Source organism: Plodia interpunctella, chromosome 2 (genome assembly GCF_027563975.2).
Source record: "Plodia interpunctella isolate USDA-ARS_2022_Savannah chromosome 2, ilPloInte3.2, whole genome shotgun sequence".
NCBI lineage: Eukaryota > Metazoa > Arthropoda > Insecta > Lepidoptera > Pyralidae > Plodia > Plodia interpunctella.
Genome location: NC_071295.1, coordinates 7839802 through 7866196, shown reverse-complemented (window position 1 = coordinate 7866196; position 26395 = coordinate 7839802). Strand labels below are relative to the sequence as shown.

Genomic DNA, 26395 nt, shown 5'->3' with positions numbered 1-26395 from the left:
GACTGAAAAACAAATTTTCCGCCAAGGTCGAAATACTGCTTTGACAAAATACTGCGACGCAAAAATAAAATTTAATTGAAGAAAAAGGGGATGAAAATAAAGAATTGTGAGCAATACGATGACAAAATAAAGGAATCGCGTATAACGTTAGATTCAGTTTGAATTCGCCGTGTCAAGCGGAATATTTTTTCATTTACTTCCCGACTGGCCGCAATTTCGCAAATAAATATTTTTGCCACTATAATGTATTGTACAAAAACGGCTCTTAAACCTTCCGTGTTAAATATGAAGATCCCGTGAACAAATTTTACGAAGGACCTCATATTTCTTCCTTTAATTTATATGAAAGATGTGACGGCGACGGTCGTATATTTTGACGCTTTCAGAGACCTTTAATCTTCCCTAATATTGGGCTGGGAGAGACTACTAGGTCTACTTCACCAAATATATATTTCGAAATAGCAATATTGGATTAATTAATAAATTAATAATGTAAATGATTATTATGTCGAAAAATACTTCCCTATTTCAAGATTGTTATGTAAGTAATACTTACGATGAAAATTCACGAAATTTTAACACATATTTACTTATGGTTAGCTGTTGTTGTCGAAAAGTACTAAACATACAGCTGAACTGGGCTGGCTAGACTAGATAGCGGTGCAGATTCCGCAGATAGGGTCCAAACAAGAGGCCTACCTAACTGCGGAAAATTGTCCTCGTGGAAATTAAGGAGTAGTAAGGAAAACGTACATATTTTCGAATATAGGAATATGATCATCTTGAAATATGATTCGATCGATATAAATATCGGAAACGAAGTTGTTTTGCGAATACGTAATACCGAGATTTTTACGTTTTATCTCATTGTCTCCAACCCGAGGGGAAGCTGTAAACTGAATCAATCCATTTACGGCTGAAATCACCGTTCAGCGTGCGTATAAAACAAGCTTGGAGAAAATTATCGGCGGGTAGCAGCCCCTTTATCTTGAGGTGATTCCGGCCGAGCGAGGCACGCGCCGTCGACCAATTTGTAAACAAAACGCACCCCAAATAACATCGCCCTACGTAGCTCTACTGAATGCGTATCCCTTCCACAGCTCACGACAAATTCAAGCCTAGCAAGCAACTATCAGAGATTACTCTCAAAAACCTACGATATCAGCCGTTCAATGAAATAAATAAATATAAATAAAAAGCTTTCATTGACAGTTTCATAATGTAAATCATTACAATAAACAAAAGTGGTGCACTTTGCCTTTGGTGCACAGTGGTGCCGGTATGTCCATCCTCAGCCAACCCGCCATCGAACTAGGCGTGAGCCTGTATCTCGATAAAGAAAAGATTGTTACATAATCGCGCTCAAAATCTTACTAATAATTGAGTCAGAAAAACATTTGAAATTCCAGTGTAATCTAGGCGTTTATCGATTAGCGCTACGACGCGAATTACAATAAATGGAGGTGTAGGTTTCGGCACGGCGAGAATATTGAAATGCGCGAAAGAATCCGTAATTTTTTCGCGTTCGACGACCCTCGTTTACTTTGGGATTGCGGTGTAGGGTTGCTACCTAATACAAACCTGCTACAATAACCGAGTGGGTAGTGTGAAAGGTATTCCCCAGAGGCGGGCGGCCATTTGCTCGAGTGAAACGCTCGCCGTGTAACACCCACATTATTGCCTCCTCTGCAGCGGAATGTTAATGCGAGAAGCGTCTTCGCAACGAACCCGCCTCAATCCTTGTTTGAGCGCTTATCTCGCTAACTTCCTCATTAATGTTTTACGTGAGATTTTGCTAGCGTTAACACAGGTCATTGCGATATTTACGGATTTTCTTCGTCTTAGCTTTATTAATTCCAGTTTACGTTAATTGCCAGAGAGATTGCGAAAATCCCTTCTTTTTGCTAAGAATGTATTTTACGATTTTCATTTGTTATTTTCGAAATACTCATCTATTTACTCGGAACCTATAAATGCTATTAAGGCTTCAAATAAATTATATTCTGCGAAAACATTGTTTTCTTTCTCGTGTAAATTAATTGACATTCATGACAAAGTTTGTACGGGATGTATAAATACTAGATGCGTCGACTATGTGTGACTCAGTTGTAGGTATTTAAAGCAAGAGTCGAGGCGAAATCCTGAATGTCATTGTGAACAGTGATAGAAATACACGTAGGTAATTACAATGAAATTAAACAACAACTCGTGAAATCCATTTAAAACACGCTAATCGTTTGCTTAGGACTCAATTAAACTCTTGTTTTGTAAAATATTTAGCCGCTGGTTGGGAATCGCTGCGCATAATTAAAGTGGATGACACCCGAGATAGCGCCTAAGTTATATTTATCGATGAAAGTGTAATTAACTCGATGACTCATGTATATACAATTCCCTAACTTTCTTTTGTTTTCATTATATTTATAAGGACATCCCGAAATAGTGGCAAATGCTAGGTCCAGGAATGATCCTCTATATATCAAATATATCAACTAACCATCAATGGCTGTTTTGAATACCTAAATATAAATATAGATATTTTAGTTCCTACTTTTATCTATTTACAATACCCAAGAAGATTCTTAGACGTTCACTATTGACTTTACTCGTAAGGGTGGTCAGTCTTTACGCATTTGGCTCTTTCGATGGCTCTTCATTTATACTGATATGTGGCTTTCTTTGTCAGTTATACATTATTACAAGTAGAATCTTTTTTTCTCAGCCCCAAGCTAAGATATATTCGGGTGTAGACCGCTTCATAGATTTTCCATTTAACCCAGTCTCATGCCGATCCTACCTACCGGCAAAACCTATATCTGCTATGTATAGTTATTTCTACTTCAAAATTGTACTACTCTAAATTTGTATTAACAAACAATAAGTATACCTACGTATCTATGAATCTATTAGACGTTTAATCCCATGCCTTTATCAACTACCATAACAATATATCAATGTTAATCCGGCGGCTAACAGGTATTTGAACCAGACCGAAACCAAGTTAAGCACAATTAAGTACCGGAACGCTGGTCATAAGTCAATTATTACTGTTAATTTCTCGTTATAATCACAGATTAGAAGCTAAGAACCACATATCGGCTGGATTGTCCATGTTATAAATAAAGCTAATAAATAATTACTGGAGCCAGTACTCCCGAGAACTTTTTGATGCATGTATGTATTATCTCTGTCATATGTGGCCCGACCTCTGCCTTATGTATTGCGAGGTATATAATAGTTATACGTAAAGGTTTGAAGAAACTGGGTAAATACTGGGTGTAAAACCATCTATGGTTATACCTTTCACTATGCAAGAAGAATAGGTTGAGCCACATTTGAAAAAGATAGTGATATTTGTTATAAACCTTGTATCAAAAAGTTATTTGCAGTGCGGGCTCCAATATTTCTTATAGCTTTACGGTCCGTCCGTCCGTCCGGCTTTAGCTATCCAAATCCTGACATATGGGGTATTTTTATCACGAAATTGCCACGGGATCTATGGGGAACGGGTCAACAGCTATATCATAATGTGATTATATCTTATCGGTGGCAGATTTTCGAAAGAAAATTATACATTCAGTGAATCAGGTTTTTAATAAAAGCTTTTTAAACTTATTAAAAAATAACAAAATAATCTAGTGTTTGTTAATTATTGGGAGGTCTCCTTCTAATTAAATACGTATTCCTACTTAACACTAAATACCTGCACTTAACACGCGCATACACTAGTCAAACTGTAAGGCTAGGGTTAGTTACTGATAAGATAATAATAAGTTTGTTAGAAAAATGATAAATGGTGTGTTAAACGCTAGTATGAACCTTCTAAAATAGGTACACACCAGCAAATGTGCGTTGTCTTAGATTACCGCAAATGAAGGAATATTTATTATCTGAGTACGCTTAATAAGATTAGACCTTTAAGTTACTTATGCTCAAGCTGTTCCTACGTAATCAATTTCTATATTCCTCTAGTTAAACAAAGAGATTATTCGGCACTGTACCGTTAATTAATCCTACGACAGGGACTCATTACTCGAAGGATTCAGTCGCAGCCCAGAGATAGAGGCTGAATCACTAATCAAGTGGGAGATCAACCCTGAAGAAAAAGATATAACATAGGGTTTGTTGAAACAGATGAGAGAAAGCGGGATAAGCGACATATGTAAAAAAGGTTAAGTGCGAGTCGGACTTGCAAACTGAGTAGGGTTACGTAAAATTAGCCTTCTTTTTCTTACGTACGTGTTTACGGTTTTAGATTTTTTTTCAACTTGATACCTTAAGAGACAGACAGACGCTCGATGAAGTGATCCCATTTTACCTTTTGAAGTACAGAATCCTATTAACGACACACATAATATTGAATCAATTCAAATTGATAAAAAGAACAACCAAAATATGGCAAAATTTACGCGAATTTATAATACAAAGTATGCCTACACAAATTAATGTAATAAGGTTGAAACATTACTAATTAACGATGAAATTTAAATTCGTTAATTTATAGCATTATTTTTAGGGTCCCGTACAAAAAATCAAAAATCGCCCCTGGCGACGCCCCAGGATCTCCGAAAACAATAAACTTGAAAATTTTGAAAAAAAAAAATACAAAATATTGTTTACTGCTTGTAGAATACAACAAAACTTATAAGATTTTTATAAAACGTACGTACCTCATCCTCTTCACTCCTCTCTCCTCACCTTCTCCCTCTTCACGCGAGTTCTGATCGCATTTGACAGGTTTTATTTTTAATTGTTTATAGGAAATTGAGATTTTTTCCAGAATCCAAAATAGTAATAAGCTCTAGTAGTTTAGTGCTTGCAATCTAAGGCCAGTCAACACGTCATACTGAGAGCTAGAGAAAATATCGTTTGGCTTATCGCCAGTTGTACAGGCACAGCTTTGTTTGAGGTTTCGGATGAAAACCACCAATGATTATTAAGTCCATTGGTCCGGTTACACACTCGAACATGATTATGGGTATAGGGCGAAATGTGTCCATTTGGTTGTCGTTGACTCCATTCGCCTTTATGCTCTACTCAACGTACTAACAACACTCATTATTATAGTCCGTTTAAAGTTTATGCTTAACACTACTACTGCTAGCTCCTATTTATTGAAATAGTGTTATGTTCAGGTCCGAAGAAACTAAAAAAAATGCTCTGCCATGCCATTCTCGAACTTGGCAGAAGGGACAAACACAAAAAGAGCTGGCGTGATGTTGTCAAGGAGGATATGCGTAGGCGCACTAATGCTCTGGCTACTTAGGATAACAACGACTGTACGAAGTATAGAAAAATACGTAGGAAAGCGAACCCAGAGCTCCAAGCTTTGCGACTGAGAAAGTAACCAAGAAAACGCTCATATGAAAGGGACTAGTACTCACGTAGATCTATAGTTTTCATTTTAGATTTTTAGCACTTTCGCTATCTGTTATCAAAATAAACAAAAGGACAAAGAAAGATATTACAGTCCTTGTCTTCCAGCTGGATACCCGCACGAGTTGGACGACCCGGCTCAATATAAACTCATCGGTAGACGTCACCGGATCGTTGTAACGTGAAATGGTAACAAAAATTGCCAATCGTGAAATTGCTTCTGGAACCTTCGATTCATCACGACGCAAAATATATAGACATTACCAATGAATATCATGAACTGTTAAGAAATATAATACTTATATTAAACTAACTTTTACCCGCGGTTTCACCAACGGAAACATTTTTCCGGGATGATAGGTTTATAATATTAGTTAGGAATAGGATATAGACTAGATTGATCTTCAGAAATTATTTTATTTTAGAAATTTGTCGATCATATTTTTAGTGAAATACATTGTTACAATACTACAAACTGGTAACGAAAACATTTTGTTAAAACTTATGACGGTGAAGCAAAAGTCATTTAGAATTCTACACCACAATAAGCGCTTTCTTTTATTGCAATTTCTAGAATCTTATTTAGTTATTGTCGAGCAAAGTCTCTTATTTTAAAATACTATTTATATTTGTATTTTGCTTAACTTATATGAGTGCAAATTAACGAATTATCCATTATAATAATGATCATAAAGTATAATTTTCATTTCCATTAATCCCAATTCAAATTTAAATTATTCCCAATTCAATTAATTTCAAAACATTAATTAATTAGGTTTCATGGAAACAACAGCCACTAATTGATTCTGATTAACCTGGCCTATAATAAAAAGTAGAAATTGCGTTAAAATACAAATAAAAATATAAAATAAATAAACCGAAGTTAACTTTCTGTTAGCTAGCAACTCCTGGAATTGACAATTAAAAAAAGGAAAAGCTTTGCTCTAATTGTGAAATTAACATTGCTCGTTCTGAAAGTGACAGCAGTTCAAAAGGCTCTTCAGTGTTATTTCTTTTAAATAATAAAGGGATATTTCCTTTGTATAATATTTGCTGTCTCTACTTAGTTACTTTTCCTCCATGTGAGGTTAATTTTCACCTTGAGTAAGAATGTTACAAAGTTTTTAGCCTTGTCCAGAAAGTGACTAGAAATAATAAATAACTGTGGTTCCGCACTAGAATAGTGTCATGCGAGGCGATTAAAGGACACAGCCTAGACAGCTGACACCGGGCTTCGCGGCATCACAGCCCCGGGAATATACGATCAGAGAGAGATAAAGTCCGAAGAGATATTGCACAATATTGTTTTCAAAACCAGTCTGCTATCTAAATCCCAGGGCTGCCGTGCCGAAGAATTTTAAACAATGTGCGCGATGCACAACCATTAGACAAAATTGTCCCCAAGATGGCAATGGCTGAGAAGGGGCGAAATTGTATTACAGTTGCACAGTGCAGCTAGAATAACTATAATGTTTATAGAGCAGCCACAGTGTGGGCTTAATGTTGGATATATTATTACCGTGGCTTTATGATGTACTTATTACATTCACATCTTTGTCCATTTTCTGTTTTTAGTATTATCAAATATTATTGATAAATAAGTATTTTATATTGACCAAGACATCGATATCAAAAGGTTCTATTTTATTTCATTTCCATAAACATTTTCATTTAAAAACTAACTAAAGGTTTAATTAATAATATCAATTATTTACAATCGAAATATATGTAGTGATTTATTTCATCTTAAGCTTATCAACTTGCAAAAATTCGAACAAAATTCTGATTAAACTGGTGAAAAACAATTCACGAATCTTTATTGTGTCAATTCTGTTGCATTCGCCGAAAGCTGTCCTAACTTCATCAGTGGACTGGATGCGACGAGTGCATTCGTTATCAGATCGGGATTTGGTGCACATGTTACCAGGATAGCCGTCTACCTTACGATTGCTGTTTAACACATAGAACAGCACATAACAGGTCATCATGCTAAACTGGATTTCCTAGGTTCGACCCCCGATCAGGTCAAGATGGAAAATGATCTTCCAAATGACCTGGGTCTTGGATGCTTATTCTTTATATGTATATGTTATAGAATATTGAAACGTTGATTTAGTATCATAACACAAGGCTCGAACTTACTTTGGGGATAACTCAATCTGTGTGGTTTGTCCCTAATCCCTAAATATTTATTTATTATTTTCGTAAACTACAGAATTTTTATGACCTCGACAATGTAATGGTCATAATGCGGGAATGCTACTACACTGAAGGTCCCGGGTTCGATTCCCGGTCACAATGGAAAATGATTTTCTCTGATCGAACTGGTTCTGATACATATAGATAACCATCATAACGTTAATCATTTAGTATCAAACTTACTTTGGGAATTATAATTTTTCCATAATACTAACTATACTTACGTATTTATTAGCTTAGGTTTTATAGTTTATAATAGCTTAATCCAAATAAAATTCTCATTACATTTTTACTGCTAATTATAAATAAATATTTTTACATTAAACTTAGCATAGCAAATAAACGTCGATATTGTGATTATTTCAGAATTTAAATAAATGACTCAGATGACGGTTTCGGGTAATCATAACATATTACAATCAGATTGGTTTGACGTTTAGTACGATTTTGCTATTAACCGATCTAGTTTAAATTGCCTACATTACTGTAAATAAATTAGAAGCGTAATGTTCGCTAAATATTGGATTTGGCGAATTGGCATACATAGAGAAGATTAGGAAAATCAACATTAGTTAGACCCAGTAGGCTTATTGGAAATCTGGTTTAGACCTGGCCGTTGCTTTGTATTAATCCTAAATAGTTCAGAGAATTCAGACAAAATGCTGGCCATTGGATTATTGTTTGGGTTTAAGTTTCTTAAATTGGCGATGCAGTTTAATGCCAAGATCGGTCATGATCATGGCATAAGTACATAGCTGGTTTTTATTTGCGTTGATACAAAGGCCACATTAAAAATTGGCATAAATGTACTTATATTTATTCGTAACGATCAGTCAATCAAATTTGAATGGCATTAGTAATTTTGAGTGAAAATCACAAATTTAAAAAAGTGTTAGGTATAATTTGTTCAAAAGCAAGGCATTGACTCCACTACATCCTTGTATTGTTAAGTATTTCATGAGCCGTACATTACATCATGTAGTCAAAATACTTAATCAGAAATTAGACACTGACAGGAACTTTTTCATGTGATTTTTCACATATCAAATTATATTTAACCACTACAAACCATTAGTATTTCGCAAGGATGTAATGTAAAATACGGTATTAGTAATATCATTATTTTAGTCACTTTTTTTTCACAAGTTTTTTGTAGCTAAAATTCAGCTACAAATTCTTTGTTAGAACGTTTTTGCTTTTTAACAAAAAATAAAATTAAGTGCTTACCTGCCCCGTTGTAATCGTAAGTCCTCGTATAAGAATCGTAGTCGTCATCATACAGGGTACCCTCAGTACTTGCCAGCAGGACACAAGCCAGCCAAACAACTCCACACACGGCCATATTAGTTTATCTTATTATTCTTATTATTGCAGATGTTTTACTCCAAAAATATACTTCATTTGACTCTTTGATCTAAAATAAATGGGAGTCAATTAAGCAATTTGTTTTTAATACGATTTGCTTTTGCGGTTTTTACGGTTCCTTTTTTTTCCTAACAAACGCGAAAAAGTTGAGAGTATGAATGAATTAGTGATAAAGAGAGATAGACGATGATCGGACAAGGTATGTAAATAGTCAAAGATACGCAATAATATGATAGAATATAATATTTTCCTACTTTTCATTATGAAGCAAATCACATCACCAGTAATTAAGCGACTAATACTAAGTACTTAATAAGTGACTGAAATATGACAGAATAAAAAGTTACTAGAAAAATAATTTTAAAATGTTGCCTAATCAATAAAAACTAGTTCGACACTGTATTACCGATTTAAAGTTAAATTACGGATCGTTTCGAACAGGAATACGGAGGTGGGATAATCCTTGTACCCTTGTCTTTGAGAGCGCCTCCAAAAGTTTTACAGCCATGAAATATAGCCCCGATTATATTCTTGTTAGCATAACGCTGGCCATTCGAGTTAACTTTTATTTTTTATTCATAATTGGAATTACATAAGGTTTTATAATGAAAACCAGAGCTTCAGCTGTGGAGCCATCAAAATGAAAAATAAATGTTTTAGTAATACACAAACAAATAATATACTACCAACAAATAAAAGCTTAACACTGCGGTAAATTAACAAAATTACAACAGATAATTACCTACTAGAATACTGACTGATTAAACTAAACTAAGTTGGATGAAAGAGATTTATCAAAACTCTGAACATTAATCTAAATCGACCAATCGACTTAAGTATTTCTTTGTAGAGAATACTACTATTACTTTGGATGACACTTTACTTTTTTTGTTAAAAAAAAGTAATTGTTGCATTATTTGAGTTCGTTAAAGCTCAAACATTTCTCACGCTTTAGTAGAAGATGTTTTTAACAAACGAAACAGAAGAAATAAGTATTAATTTGTCATTTAATAGTTTGTTTTCAAAAAATACCTAAAAACATAAATATGATTTTTAAATTAAGTAAGATTTCTGATAGCTAAATGTACCTAATTAAAATTCTTATAAGAAATTAAATTCTATTGGGTAACTAAATTGTATATTGAAAAAGTCAAATGAGATAACCTTCCCTTAGGTTGTGGGGGTTCTGACATCAGATTAATTAAACCTTTGTTAACCAAATTAATTGCGTAAAAATAATTATTATCTCCGTGGTCATTGACCTTCTATTGATATTATCTGAAACGAAATTCTAAAGAGCAAAATAACGAAAGTACTCACGTAGCTTACGTGAGCTCAAAACTGAAAGCAGCATTCAAAATAGTCAGTAATTATACACAGCCTTTCAAGCTTACAGCAAAGTGAATTTAAAAGCTTCCTTTTGATCGGCAACAAACAAAGTAAAACTGGCATTTTTTGTTATTTTCTTTCAACTAAACACATTTTGCAGGAATATTATACTACTAGCAACAACAATTCAACTGTAGCAAAACCTTTTAATAGATATTTTTATTAACTCCAACTAGGTATGTACCTAAACAAAACAATCTTAACTACTAATTTATATTTATTAATTGTCATCTTTTGACCTTTTAATTTTGATGAAAACACTATACCTGGTTATTAATCGACTTCAAAAATGGTAATTAAATTTCGCCAATAATTGAAAACTCAATTGGTAGCGAACTACCATTATTATTCCACTATTTTAATTTAGTCGGTTATTTTTGTGCGCGAAATTAATGAAATATGTAAGATACAGTACTCAGAAATATCAATATTACAATTATTGTACTGTACATTTAATTTATACCTTAGTGACTTGATTGAGTCGTAACGTGTGAAACCTCACCACTTCATACATATTACCGATGTAATTAAGACGATAGATCGCTCAAACTGATTATATATTGCCTATACCTGCGTGTATAATTCTAGCGATATGGTTACTAATATGTGATGTTAATACGTAAGGTAAATACGGAATTGGTAACCCAAATAATGCTGGTCTTATTGAACCCGAATTGAAAACCATCCCGGCTTCACTCGGATAAAACCATAATATATTATACGCATGAACCTTCCTCAGAAATTACGCTATCTATTGATGAAAACCGCATAAAAATCCGTTTTGAATTTATGTAAGGACGTGTGTGTAACCATTTAAATTGATTAGCTGAGATTGCTAAGTGAAAATGTTAGGTTTTGTACACTGGTAAGGTTTTTTACACGTTTTGTGAAAACGTGTAAAAAACCTTTTTATGAAAACTTTGATATTGATGTCAAAATCCACGACAAAGTTATTTAAGAAAATTTAAACACCTATTTTCCTTATCAAAGCTATAAATAAAATACCATCAAGAAAGTTGCAAACATCTTTGTATGATTAAGCTGGGTATATTTGGTTATCTTAAATTGAATTTGAAATTCAATTTTCAGACCGAGTCTGAAGGATTTCTGGACGTTTCGTCGTTGCTATATTTAGGTATTACTTTTGAGTATTAAACCAACCGGAGAGGCTGCGAGTACAAATTTCTACGCGAAAAACTATTACTTTAATGCATAGTAAGTAAACACTACTTCAGAGCATTGTTGACGATATTAAGTCGTAAGTCATATCAGATATCAAAAACTAAATTAAAAAATAAATTTCAATGACAACGTTAAGAATTGTACTAAGTATATCAACATTGATGTACCTATCATCAATACATATAATAAAATTGAAGAAAGGCCAAATTCATGGAATATACTTAGTTAGTGATATAGATGACGAAAATATATTTTTGGAAATTTTTGTCTGTCAGTCTATCTGTCTGTCTGTCTGAACGCGCATCACTCGAAATCTACTGGAACGATTTGCTTGAAATTTGGTATGTAGGTAACTTATATACCGGATTAACATCTTAGATACATTTCATCCCGATAAATAGTAAGGTTCCCGTAGTATAACTAGAAAAAACTAATAATGATTCAAAAATACCTCGGAATCCCGGGTTAACATCTTATAGACATTTCATCCCGGAAAATGAGGATGGTCCTGTAGGAAAATTAAAATAACAACCCACGGAGCCGATTTACTCTCTTTGATATGAAAGTTATACATCGTTGAAGTTACTGAATTGAAAATTTGGATTTTGGTTATTTACAACAAATTAATCAATACGTGTTTCAGATTTTTATAAAAATTAACCCTCAACCTTCAAAAGGGGGTGTGAAAGATTGTATGGGACTTAATACAATTTTCAAGATAAAAAGCTGAAAATTGGCACACTTACTTTTTGTAGTAAATAAATGTTTAATTTATGTTTGAGTTATTAAAAAACCGGGACGTAAAACGTCATGGAAAATGAGACGACACGCGTTGCAGAAAGCGGGAGTGGGAGTCGGAGTGGGAAATGAGAAGGAGACACGTAGTGGGAAATGGAACGGGACTAGGGCATGCAGTTTCATACATTTTCAGTTTCGAAATTTGCTTATGAAATTAGGTTCATTAGTTTCGAAATGTCGGAATTCTAGGAACACCTTAGTAATGGAATAGTCTAATATTCCATTACTAATATTCCGGGTCAAGCGTTGGTCTTCGTCCTAGACTTCCTGGGGGAGCGACTGAGGAAGTCCATGGCGCAGGATCCGGTCTCCCAGGGTGAGGTGGTCGAGGTGGTGTCTCTGGACATCGCTAACGCCTTCAACTGCCTCTCCTAGCCTTGCATTATGGAGGCACTCCGTTATCACGGGGTGCCATCCTACCTACGCGGGGTAATAGCGCAACTGGTGCGCCGAAACCGCCAATTGGGCCTGGAGTTGGCCCTTCGAAAATCCGAGGCGTTGTGCTTCAGCCAGAATCCAGCTTGACGGTTGGCGGGGTTCAGATCACCATCAAGCTAACGATGCGGTACCTAAGCATCGTCCTTGATGGCAGATGGAATTTCGGCGCCCACTTTGCGGCGTTGGTGCTGCGCGTGATGGCAGCCAGCGGCTGGTGCACTTACAGAGTACGTGGTCGTTCCGAAATGCCAGTAGTTTGTAGCTTGTGAGAAATAACTATAAATATAAAAATTGACGGGAAAAAGTGCTTATGAAGGTCTAATTTCTGAATAAATGATTTGAATTTGAATTTTAAATTGGAATTTACGCGAAAAAAAAATTACTGAGCTTTTGCTATGAAATTCACGCGGGCGAAGCCGCAAGCAAAAGCTAGTATGTAATAAGTCTTTATACCTGTATATCTACGAAGATATACAGGTATACTTAGGCCATAATCATTGCCGGAAAACCTTTCATTAAGCCGAATCCCAACCTGGTTAACTTCGAACGAATTCAATGTAGATCGTAGCGAAGATAAACAAGTATAATATAAAAGAGATGTTGTGAATAATTCAACATGCGTGTACAGGCGTTAATTAGGGTCATATTATACGTTTGAATCTGGTAATTTTGCGGGCGTGACTGTACTATGACCATTCAAAGCAAAGTCGCTATGAAAATTTGCAGAGAAAATGTATGTTTCGGACAAAGTTGGTTCTTATTTTTCACTTAATCAAAACATATACATATACCTACTAGTAGTCCTATTGATCCTTTGAAGTCACTATACATTCGAAGTATCGCATTTATAAGGTTTTAAAGAATATATATTTTCAATGTACGTATTTATTACGCATTCTGTGGTCAGTTTAATCAGTACAATAAAAACATACATGACTTTGGTCAGTCAGTCATAAATAGATTCCTATCCTATTTCCTATAATATTATAGATGTGAAAGTTTGTGATGATAATGTTTCTTACGCGAAATTTACTCGACGGATTGTTATGAAATTCGGTATACGGTTAGAATATAACCTAGACGTTAGTCTAGGTTATATAGGAGTTATCCTAGGGTACTTTTTGAAATGTCCACGGGTGTGAAGCCCCGGGGCCCAACTATATATATTCCTGTACTATCTCCATAAATTATACACTAATAGATAAACTGAAGCGTTGTCATGATCTAATAAGAACAATGGAATATGCTAAATATAGAAATTGAAGATATAATTCTGGAAGCTTCTCCTTCAATTTATCTTTATAAGTATACTTAATACCTATACAGAATATCATTTTAATATAAATCTGATCCGTTGAACTTGCCACGGTAATTGGAAAATCACTTCGAAACTTGGAAACCTTTTCCCGATAGTATTATTGAATGGAAAATTCTCGGAGAACTTATTTCGTAAAGTAGGCTGTGTCAGAGCCGTCAATTACGAGAAGTTTCTATAGAGCTGTTCCAAATCTTAGGTAGAATTAAGGTGAAATGATGAATGAGAATAAACGCATCTGTGTACCTACCGACGTATAGTGACATCGAGAGAAGATTGAATGATGGAAACAAGCAATTCCTGTAGTATATGATTCGTTTGAGACATTGTCAGCGTACATCTGTAGGTAACCACAATTTCTACTCATTTTATTTAACCTAATTTCACAAGTACAATTATTTCATCACAAATACTCCGCATTACCTGCTCCAGAAGAGACGAGTTACCTTTTTAAGATGTCATTAAGACGCTCGTCTCAAACGAATGCGTATATTTGTCTACGGTCCCAAGACACTCGCAGTTCACTCCTAGTGGCATATAATTAACAACCTCTGTCAAATTCACACCCATCATCGCACGCTCACGCCTATTACTACAATCGTGAGATTACAGAACCATAGATATCTTGGGCATTTCTTCTCGGCAGTGGTCGTTCCGAAATGCAAGTAGTTTGTGGTTTTGGTAAATATTATTTCATTTGGAATATAACGTGAAAAAGTGCTTGTGAAGGCCTAATTTCTGAATAAATGATATGATTGTGATTTTGATAAAGCAATGGAAGCAAACGCCAGCAAAGTCGGAACGGTGATATTATAAAAGGTTCATTTTCGAACAACATTTTGACGTTTTTGGAAACAAAGAGTCGAATGCACAAATCATAAAACACTCTCTCTCTCATCTCTGCATGTTCCCGATTGCGTTCGGGGTTGTGAAGCTGCGAAGCACAGAGTAAAAGAACTTTAAAATTTTAAAAGATTCGGCGGTGAGCCAGCCGGCCGCCTGCCTGAAGTCAACCGTCCTTGGGAATGCTATTGTTGCCTATCAGCTGCCTAGGCTGTGTGGTCCACAAAACGTCTCCACTGATATGGAGTGGTTCGGTGGCGGAACCACACGACACAAATAATAAAAAGTATAGTTCGATTTTAATATTTTTCTGTTCCTAGAAAAATATGAATGTCTTTAAGAAGTGTAGTTCTATAATTTCTCCAACTTGTGCCTCACCTCAACCCTGATAAATTCCCCTTTGGGAGAAGCAAATCGTTCGAAGGCGTGCTAACGATATCCTTGGAAATATTGAGTTTTCTAATGGACCGATTGATCAGTTACTAAGGCACTTCAAAACGTAGTGTGTTTCAGTAGAAATAAAATGTTATGCCTTTACGTCGACAACTTAAATGTAATTTTTAAATACGGTATCGTAAAACAAGAATTGTACTCTATGGAATACAAGGGAAAAAGTATCAAACCGGCTGGCGGTTTCCCGCCAAAATACATAATAAATTAATGTTTTATCAAAGACAAAAAACTCGGAAAACCTTTTAAAACATTGTAGCACCCGAAAAAGAAAATAAGATTCAAGACATCGTTTTGTTTTATTAACGGAAAGGTTGTAAGACTCATTATAGGGAAATGGGAAGCTTGCCGTGAAATACGCTTTAAAATCTCCGAATAATTGTATGAACGAAAAGTTTCGGTGGAAGCAATTCATGATTTGAGTACACGCATTAATCACTTTAAAAGTGAAAATGAGGTGGAAAAGGTAGGAAATTAATAAAGTTTATTATTCTCCTTTATATTCTTAAGTTATGCTCTTGTCAGTGTAGAAAATTATCAGTTACGTTAATTTAATTGAATACAATATACTTAATGGAATTCTATTTTAGAGTCTAATGCTGGTACTTCGTCTTTAAGCCTTTGTTATTTGCGCTACTTCGGTCAGACGTAATAGGTACACGTTATGTACTAAGTGTATTACATCTGACCGGACGATAAATATGACCGACATTGTCTTAAATATACTGTATATTTCGTAGAAAATTCATGATAGTTTCCTTAAGAATAATTAAGTATGTAATCTAGACAGTTCTGATGATTGGAGTCGAAAAAAAATGCACTTCGCTGAATCATGGTCCAGCAGGCTTACCATCAACTTTTACAGAACGATTCCAATGCAATTCAGCACAATTCAGGCGCATAAAATGAATCGCATTCATACTTATTATTAAGTCGATGGTACGAATTTGCAATGCAGTTCAGTTTAGGTCGTAATGTGGATCGCGTTAACAGATGATGGTAAGCCCCCAGGCCTTTTAATAATAGAAACATTAAATACGAAGTGACTGGTATACTTATTACTCCAAATACCGAAATAACTATTCGTGATAAGTTAAGTTGAAAATGAGAATATAGGCCACCACGGGTCAGCATGTCTGTCAACACTCATTGCTTGTACAATATGCAAATCTCTTCGGGCGTTCATTTGCATTCAATATTACCCGGCATTGAGGGAACGATTCCAGCTACGATTTACATTTTTTTATTCATTTTGAACGACTATTTTGTCAAATATACACGTGGGAATGATAAAAATTGTATTTTGTGTAGCTTAATCCTGGGTCACGCACTCATTTCTAAATTGGACTAGTTTATAAACTTTAGTTACTTTTACTACATACAAGTAAAAATTAGATTCACATTAATAGAAATTCAGAAAGAGCCAAACCCTTAAATTTCAACGAACAAAGAACCTGGAGGCACACCTACTGAAAATACATTTTATTTTGTAAAAGAGCCAGTAAACACACCATCTAATATTGGCTTTTCCGTTTTTATGCAAAGCAAACCTGTAGCCCGAAAAATGGGAAGTTAAAAGCATAAAACTGAAAATATTTACCAAATCCGGATTGGACGCGATAATACAATCGCAAACCGTTAAAACTCGAACATGATGAAAAAATTTTAAAATACTGAAAAGTTAAAAATTTTTATTGAAGTTTCGTGATATATTGTTTTATTCAATTTGATGCAACAGTGTTAAAATTTGACCTAATTTAATGTATTTCAGCTAGTTCGCGACATATGATTTAACATCAACTGCAAGTAATTCCATCTTCATAACACTGTGGAATTAAAACTTTTCCTATTCCCCAGATAAACCGGTGTTCGCGAATGTGGTAGATTGCGGTGGGAAGAAAAAGTTTTCCTCTGTTAGGAATCGGGGTTTTATATCAACAGTTTTATTTAGATGCTGATAATGACTTTCGTTGTATAAGAAGTGAAGAAACTTATTTCTAGTCCGTTGTCTCTGTATATTTTCAACGCGATCAATATAAAATAGATACTAAATAAGGCGTTACTATATGTCAGCTAATCTATTACCGCTTAATTTAATTTAAGTATGTTAACTTAATGACTTAGCACAAAACTCCAAATTCTTTAGAAACCCATACATGTCGCCTCCTGTGCAACGACCCTTTGGACATAGGAAAGCACTATAGCACTTGTAAAAAGAAAGTTGCCGATCCAGTTATGGTCCCACTATTTCATGGAAGCACTTTTCTTGCAAATAATATCAAAGTAGGTACTAGCGAGATGGATTGGTACAGTCGTGCTCACAAATTATTCCCGATTTTATCTTTGACTAATCACAACTTCTTTAATTAAAAGATGGACAAAAACTTTGAAGGACGCTCTGATTTCACAAGAATCTTTGATGTTAGCCACTTAAATGTCCGAAATAATTAATTTTCTTCTTTTATGTAGCTAACAATACCATGAAATATTTCGGAAACGAGCAGTAACTAAACAAACTGTTATATCGCTCATGCTTATAACTTAACATTACTAACGAAACCATTGTATACAAATTAATTATTGTAATCGTTCATCGTTTAACCCTTTAAATGCAGATTAACCAATATGTCCGAAAATATATTTTAATTTACATGTTTAGTGTGCTACTACTCAAAATGTTTTTGTTACCTACTAATACTTAATGTATATGTTCAGAGTAATTTTACTAATTAATTTGCGTAATATATTTTTGCGCAAATTGCCTAAAAAGGGGATATGGTCAGCGATGGTTGGTTTATGCCCGGGAAAAAATATTGACGTCCAGTTTACGTCCGGGTATATACCCATCTCTGGGTACATATATATTTTAAAACTTCACAGCTGAACATGACTGAGTCAATATCATGGAATTTTAGATGAGTTGAGCCCGGTGCCCACAGACCGGTATCCAGCTACCGGATAACTATTGTTTTATACATTGTTATTGTCTCAATTCTTGGCAATCGTGATCATTATATTTTTTAAACTTTCATCGTTAACTGTACTCGCATATCGTCTTATAAAGAAACGCGGCGCAAAGCGGATCGAAAGCGCGCCTTCGTCGTTTTTACAACACATGTGAGACCACATTGCTAGACTAGAATACATTTAATGGAACACAGACATTATATTCCACCTATTCTCAAATCGCACTGCAACGTTTTATACTTTTTATTACTTTATATCCAGAGAGATCTTCCACATAAATAGTTGACAGACTGAAAAAATAGGGAAGTTATGCTATGAACTAAGCTGCTTTTGGTTGTTTCTGGACTTTCTGGCAGAAGGGGTAAACCCAAAAAGTAGGTCAGAGATTTTTGCGTGGTTTGACATTTAATGTCAGCCGAAATGTAGAAGAATAGTCAGAAAGCAGACCCTTGGCTTCGAGACTCCATGGCCATATAATAGATACTATATCTATATCATCCGCATGAATAGTAAATTATAATGCGTTGACAGCTATTGTTAAGGATTGCGATATCCCGCTAAGAACAGAATTCCTACGGGAGATTTCGAGCATAATCTTGCTCATCTCTACTGAAAACGTCATCATTTTTGTTTTTGTCGTATCATTTTTTGTTCTATTTATTCGATGATATGCTCATGAATTTAATTGAGTATATATATATATATATATGTATATATATATATATATATATATATATATATATATATATATATATATATATATATATATATATATATATATATATATATATATATATATATATATATATATATATATATATATATAAGTATAATATATATCAGCCTATATACTCGTATATAATATATATATAGGCTGAGATCCAAAATTAATCTAAATTAGTTGCCGTTTTCGTACTTCAAAACAATAATTGAAATAACTTTTAACTTTTAGACATACAGATAAATATTCCAAAATTCTTTTTTACATAGGATTTATAACGCTTTTCTGTTGTTTACTCCCGTCACTTTTAAAATGGTATTCTTGACTCGGTATGGTTTGGCCAGGAGAGGGTCGATGGCGATAAATAAAATTATCGATAAACTGGGTGTGGGCTAAATATAGACCGATCGAATTAACGCGCTTAACGACTGTTATATGATCAATCAATTTTGCACATCATGATTTTTAAAAATATTTTATATAAATTACCATAAGTACGTAAAACATAAAGTACGCAGAATGATGCAATGTATCATAAAATGTCGCTTCTAGTGAATCATATGAAAAAGAAGTTAAAAGTACGCGGAGAACCTGCTGTATTAAATAAGAGTTAGAGTTGAGTATAGCTAACGCGTTGAAGTTAATTTATTTCGATCATATAGTAATACAAAATGATGTAAAAACGATTATAGAATGCATATTAGTGTAAAAATACCAAACAATACAACGTTACATTAAGGAACCGCAAAAACCGCACACAAACACTTGTAAAATTCACAACTAACCTCCACCACAAGTGTACTATACGTAACCGACTGCGTAAGTAAATAAAATAAAAAGCTGACACGTGAATACAATGATAATGACGCACGAGTACAAGAGCGCGGGCGGACGCGCCGACGGCCGCAACGCGAATGCGGGGGATAACTACCACCAGCATCCAGCTTTTCCCAGCCCCCACCGCCCCACTACACCCCGCCCCACGTCTGATAACCTGCTACTTCGGAAGTCAGTAAACTCCATGAATGTTGTTACCCAGGCACCAACCCGTCTTGTGAAAGAAAATGTGATTTTTATTGAAAAGGGGTCGCTGTTGCGCCACTAACCTCTCTTTGTGTGAAAATCGATGTTTTATCGTCTATTAGGTGTTACGAAATCAACTCGTGTCGTGACCGAGACTTTACTTGCAGCGATCCGAACTAAAAGCTTTGTAAGAGAAAACTCCGTCAAAGCCGGATAAATGAATAGGCGACTACGATTCAGTTCCTGTGTTCTCTTTGTAAAAGTTTCTGTCCAAAATGGGTTGGTAGCATTCTAACAAAACTAGACAGTTAGTTAGAAATTAGTTAATAATAAAACTTACAGTAATATTACCTACGTTTATTTTTTTATTTCGACAATGTCTATTCTTTCGCTGCAAAAGTGGGCTAGCGCGCGTAATTGTAACGTATTATAAAAAGCACCCTTGTTTCATCGAATATCTAGATCGACTGGCACTGGACAACCCACACAAAAAACATGTTAAGCTCGCATTAAGTTGCTATTATCAGATGCCTGACTTGACGCTGTCCGATGATTTGTTGCATCAGAAAGTTGCAAGAGCTTCCAATTGTTGAACTTAATGACAACCGGTTCTCGGTTTCCTGCGATTTCGGAATAAAGGATGAAATACTACTACCTATCTCAAACTGATACCTATTTCACTGATTACTTATACCTATTTGGTATAAATATATACAGTTCCTAGCCGAACCACGAGGCTTCGCTCCGGCTGATACATTATAGGATAAAAAAGCCCTGTTATGTATATTCCAGTTTCTATACTATATGTACAATTACCAAATTTCATCGAAATCCGTAAGTAGACATTATGTGATTGAGTGACAACATCTTCACACACATATATCCTCATTTACACCAAATATTAGCATTTATAATATTAGTAGGAAGTGGAATAGGGTTAGATAATAATCCTATGATACGATGTATTCGCCTGCGCTCGACTTCTGTTTATGTATTTCTAGTGAAAAAATTACAAACAATCTATACAATAATAAAAACTAAATCATAAATAGTAACAATTATTAAATGGTTATGTTTGTTATACAATAACTCTTTATCATTTTAATTTTATGAAAACAAATCTTTGTACTAAGTCAATTTGTTCAATAGTAGTTTCGGTATCGCGTAGATTTATGAGCTTGCTGTATTGCCATTTTACAAGCTTTAATTTGCACCCGTCCTGATGATTGATTATCTGTCTGTAATCAAATCTTGCAAGTTAGATTTCTCCTCCTTCCAGTTGTCCTACACAGTTGAAATTTCCCACGTCGCTTCAGTTTCCATGACAATGTATTATTATGATAAGCATGACCTGATGCTGCACCCAGGATCGGCTTCCAAGACACGAGACCCGGGTCAATCTGAAAAACATAATTTTCCATCTTGACCTGACCGGAAATCGAACCCGGACCTAGAAAGTAGCTTTTGTTTTATTAAATTAAAAATTACTATGAAAAAGTGATGAGCTTATATTAACATTTTCCCATGCAAAAGCATTCGAGCACTACAAAAAAGCTCGATACACAACTTACAAGCTCGCTTCTCGCCCGCGTCACGTCTACACACACACTTTTCTTCACTAACTCACTCTGTAAACAAACACTTTGTTTTAGATAACTTCATGATTTTTTTTGATATTTTCATTGTTAAAAATTGATTGACCATTCGACAGCGTAATTTATTTTTTTTTTAATAAATAATAAAAATCACTACATTCATTATGTAAAACATTCGTTATTATTCTGGTTTATTACGGATGGACCAGTTACACTATCTCGGAAATTGTAAATTATAAGCCGCTTTATTATAAAGCTGTTTATAACATCCACAACAGCACGTCAATGAAAAGTGGTGATTGTACCGATTATGACATTTTTTTTCTGCCAAGGTTCTTAGCAATAAAATTGAGCGCATACGCAGTTTTCTCACCTAGATGCCTATAAAATTGCATCAGACCGGCCATATTAACGGCCTGTCGGCGACTTGCACCGTTTGCGCTGAATTGCAGTATAAATTATGCAAATACAAACCACTTTTCTTACTACGGATATCATTTTACATTTTAAATGTCTTATTTTTATTTTATGCTGCTAATGGGTATAAATTTAGTAACGCCTTTTTTGTGCCACTTTGTCACTGTAAAACCAGCTGTTAAAATACTATATTTGTGATTTAATGCGTAGTTTTAATAGCAATCGATAACCCATTTATTATTAAATCCTCAGTTTACAATATCAAACATTCTCATGATAAACAAAGACAAAAAAATGTGTGTTTATAGTAACTTTTTGAGAGTACGTAATAAAAATAAAATTTACACAAAGTAAATAATATATATACAAATAACAAGCCACAATGGATTTGAAAACGGAATAATGTTGGGACTTTTTGGAAATAAATTGGGAAAATAGGTACAGTACACAAATACAGCGTTAGTCGCAGTCAAAGTGTACTTTGAGGGGCGAGCAGCAAGCTGTGCCCGATTGTCCCGTCGCTCGTCTAATTTTAATGACCTAGTTATTTCTTCTATTTACTTGATAAGTCTGCAAACTAGAATTACAAAACAGTGTGGGCACAGAAAAAAATATAAGTTACCTTTTTCCATAGAAAAGTAAGACCGGTATACATTTGCAGGTAAGGTAAGGAATAAATCCAACCAAACACACTGCCATCTAGGTATAAAACAAGGAAAACTACCTGCGATCCTGAAAGTAGACCGTTGGGACTAATGGGGACAATAGACTCATTCTAAAGAACAGAGCACCACTAATTTGTATAATATGAAGGTATGTATTAATAAAAAAAAACAATAAAATAAACGTTTTCTATGAAAATTATTTAGAGTGTTTCCAGGTTAGATTAAAGCAAATAATTCTTTTTATGTACTATAAAACATGTTCTCATTTTGTGGTGCCGCAAATTTGACTCTGACAAATCTCAAACGCCAGAGCATTTGGTGTGAATTCATCAGCTTTAGGTATTTCTTTCCTTCGATGTTTTGCACAAGTATCTTATCGTCGTCGCCATGAAATTGCATCAGGGTAATTATGATTTGCTGGTCCGAGAACTGCTTTTACATAGCTAGCATAAACCAGCCTGCAAAAAGTAGGCTTTTAATGAATACTTACTCGTAGGCTTTGTACGAAATAGTTTGCGTCGTTCCACATTGAAGGAGCTATGTACTCTGCTCGAGTATTCAATTCCCCAAATTTTCAATCACAAATATTCGGCAATTACTAATAAGTATTCGGCAATTTGTAATAAAATTTCATTGAAATTGATTAAACTGTAATACTACTGTTTTTTTTATAGCGTAGTGGACAAATGAGCTTGCGGGTTGCATGATGGCAAGTACAGCAGCCAAGGCTATCCAACAAGGACAGACAACATGGAAGTTTATTCCGTAGTATAGTCAACAAGTTACACTGTATGAATCTCTATGGCGCAGTAGTGACGAGTTTGCAATGATAATGAATAGGTTGATGTGCTAGGTTGCTAGGGTGCTAGGTTGAGTGTACAGCGTAGGAAGAATTTACGTGAAATACGGACTATAATTGAGCGCCAACCGTCAGACTGTGGAGGTGTAATATGTAAGATAATTAGTGGAGTCACAATTGATTTCCTGGAAATCATAAAATAGAATGGTCTAGAACAAAATGTGGGTAGTCGTTAAAAACGGAATTTATACTTACAGAATTGGGTTGAGAAATCTAGTGGGCGTATCTGTTTAAATATATTTTGAGAAAGTCTGAAGTTTAAATTTACTTTCATAATCATAAAATTGTATATCGAGGCTCTTTTCGGAGATGTTCCTTTAATTGCCTCACACATTTTAATACGACACGACGACGCCCACTTTATTTTATTTGCCTGATGTAACTGTATTCGGTTTTCCAATCTATATCACATATTTAATATTGGTTGAAATACGGCAGTCAAAATATAGGAAACATTTTATTTTTTAATTTTTTTCAGCAGAATAGACGACAGATATTATGAATAAAAATATGTCGAAGGTATGAATATACCATATGCCATCGCAGCATATGGACACCAGAAGTGTCATACACCGATGACGTGGTCAAGTTTCTTTTGCCACAGTACCCTGTTACACTGCGCCATTCCACCCTTCAAACCGTAACAACAATGCAAGCTGTTTGGCGGTATAAATAGATGAGACTGAGTAAATATTACTATTAATAGATACATAATTTGACTTGTATGTAAGTAGTCTGACATGTTCATATCAAAGCGGGTGTCAGCCGCAAATATACGCGTGCTTGGCAATGAAGGCGAGGTGACACTTGACTGACTTGCTCGTTAATTTGCTGGAACCCTACACCCAACTGTGCAATCGCGTGTTTACAACCCTTGCTTGGAATTATGGCATTACTACCAACTTTATACAGAGTTAATATTTAGATGAATCATTCATTTTCGATAAATAAGTCTAAGGGTAACTCATTCGAGTAACCCTTTTTTCATGCAGCAAGTGTTTGATTGGAATCACTATTTAAGGAAGAAAATATATCGAACTCCTAGCAAAGGTTATTGCATTTAAAATAATATTAACAATACTGTCTTTGTTTTAAAATCATAAAGATATGGATGTCATTAAAAATTCAATAAAAGCTATACATTTGATAACTCAGAGTCATAAGGATAGTCAATGGTAACAGTCATAAGATCGAAAAAAAGATTTAATAAATGTTAAAAATCAATAATCTTAATTTAATTCCGTGAGCATACCTAACAAGACATACGACCTCTCAATAATGGGCTGATCCATCAATTACGTAGATGTAACCCAATATTATTGTCGTCAAATTCAATAGCGTTATTTTGTGAATACCATTTATACTGGCTTCTACTCAATCACTTACTACTAATATTAACGTCTGCTCTGTATACTATTTTTTGATATTATTTGTTGTATTGGTTTCAACATTCATTTATTTAATATAATGAAAACTTTAAATAAATTATGGTGTTCTGTCTCTAACATAAGAATAACGTTCAGATGTTCCGAACGTATTATCTTTAGCCACAAAGTGTCGGCGCCCAGTGACTGCTTCTCTACACATTGTTCTCCACTTCTTACGGTCTTTAGCGTATATTAGGTTGACAGCATTTGAAATTATTCAACGAGAAAGATTTATGTTCGCACATGGTTTTGTTGCATTCTCCATTTCCTTCAACAGTTGCACATTGGAAATGCAAGTTACAACGGAAACGTGCTCTAAGACGCAAAAGGCAATAGCGACGATTCTAAAACGTGGTATAATATTGCATTTACATTTCAGATAAAAATGTCTGGTGTCGCCACACCACACTGATTTATGATACGAGACGAGACCACTGGCTTTACAAATCTAGCTCTAAATTTTCTAAGCGAAAACTTGTGAGTCTATTCGAGTATCTTCTTGAAAAATTTTGTATTCACAACTTCTTTTGCGCTTTTCGTTCGATCTGCTAAACGTCTAATTTGAAAGTATTTTTAAATATTTCACTTTTCGGGATGCTGCTGCATGATGCATGTGGTGCGAAGTAGTAACGGTAGTATGTATGTATCACGTCAGCTAATAATATAAATTATAAATACTTTATACACATAAGTGGTGCGAGTTACTTGTAAAGATCATTGGACGAGAATTAGTTCAAAAGAGGAATAACACATAGGATATGTGATACTCTAGTTTATATTGTACCCGTGTACCAAAATTTATAACAATCCGTCCAGTAGATTTTGAGTGAAAGAGTAACAAACATACACACATACATCCTCACAAGTTTTCACATTTATAAAATTGGTAGGACCATACTGTTGCTTGATAATAAAAAATATTTAACTAGGTAAATAGATAATTAACTCAAAAACTTGATAGCGTTATTAAATCAAACGGCGTAATTTTACGTAATAGGAGTCTCTATAATTCAAATTAATAGGGCTGCCATCAAACGCCTCAATGATTTGTGATGTCCCGGCGGATTGTCTCTTTTAAATATATTCAATAGATAATGGAAGGTGTCTCTTCCAGATTTACAAATATATTAAGGGAAACGCCCCCAAATCTGAGCTGGAAGGTAAAGCATTAACAATTTGCAAATGAATTGAATAAAAAATGATAAAACAAGACAATTTCTTGATAACATAACTATCGTGACGTGAATTTAGAATTCTGATTATTTTTTTGGTTATACTGGTTTTCAGTTATAATTCCGTCAGACGCCTATGTAATTTTTGACTATATATAAAACTAGTATGGACTCGAAAAGTATAGTAAGTAGTA

General features: G+C 34.6%; 1 protein-coding gene across 13 annotated transcripts in view; it reads right to left on the bottom strand.

Annotated features, from left to right (window-relative positions):
• LOC128678501 (very low-density lipoprotein receptor) overlaps positions 1 to 26395 on the bottom strand; it is a 174430-nt gene that overhangs the window by 32807 nt on the left and 115228 nt on the right. For 3 of the 13 annotated variants that reach the window (XM_053760098.2, XM_053760154.2, XM_053760163.2), the window contains exons 1-2: positions 19829 to 19971; positions 8803 to 8989 (exon numbers count right to left, since the gene is read on the bottom strand). The exons of 9 other annotated variants lie outside the window; for them this stretch is intronic. In XM_053760098.2, the coding sequence (XP_053616073.1) occupies positions 8803 to 8917 (115 nt within the window). In that variant the 5' untranslated portion in view covers positions 8918 to 8989; positions 19829 to 19971. Of the gene's footprint in view, positions 1 to 8802; positions 8990 to 19828; positions 19972 to 26395 lie in introns of those variants that run through there. One more of the 13 variants, XM_053760146.1, reaches the window with a different exon arrangement.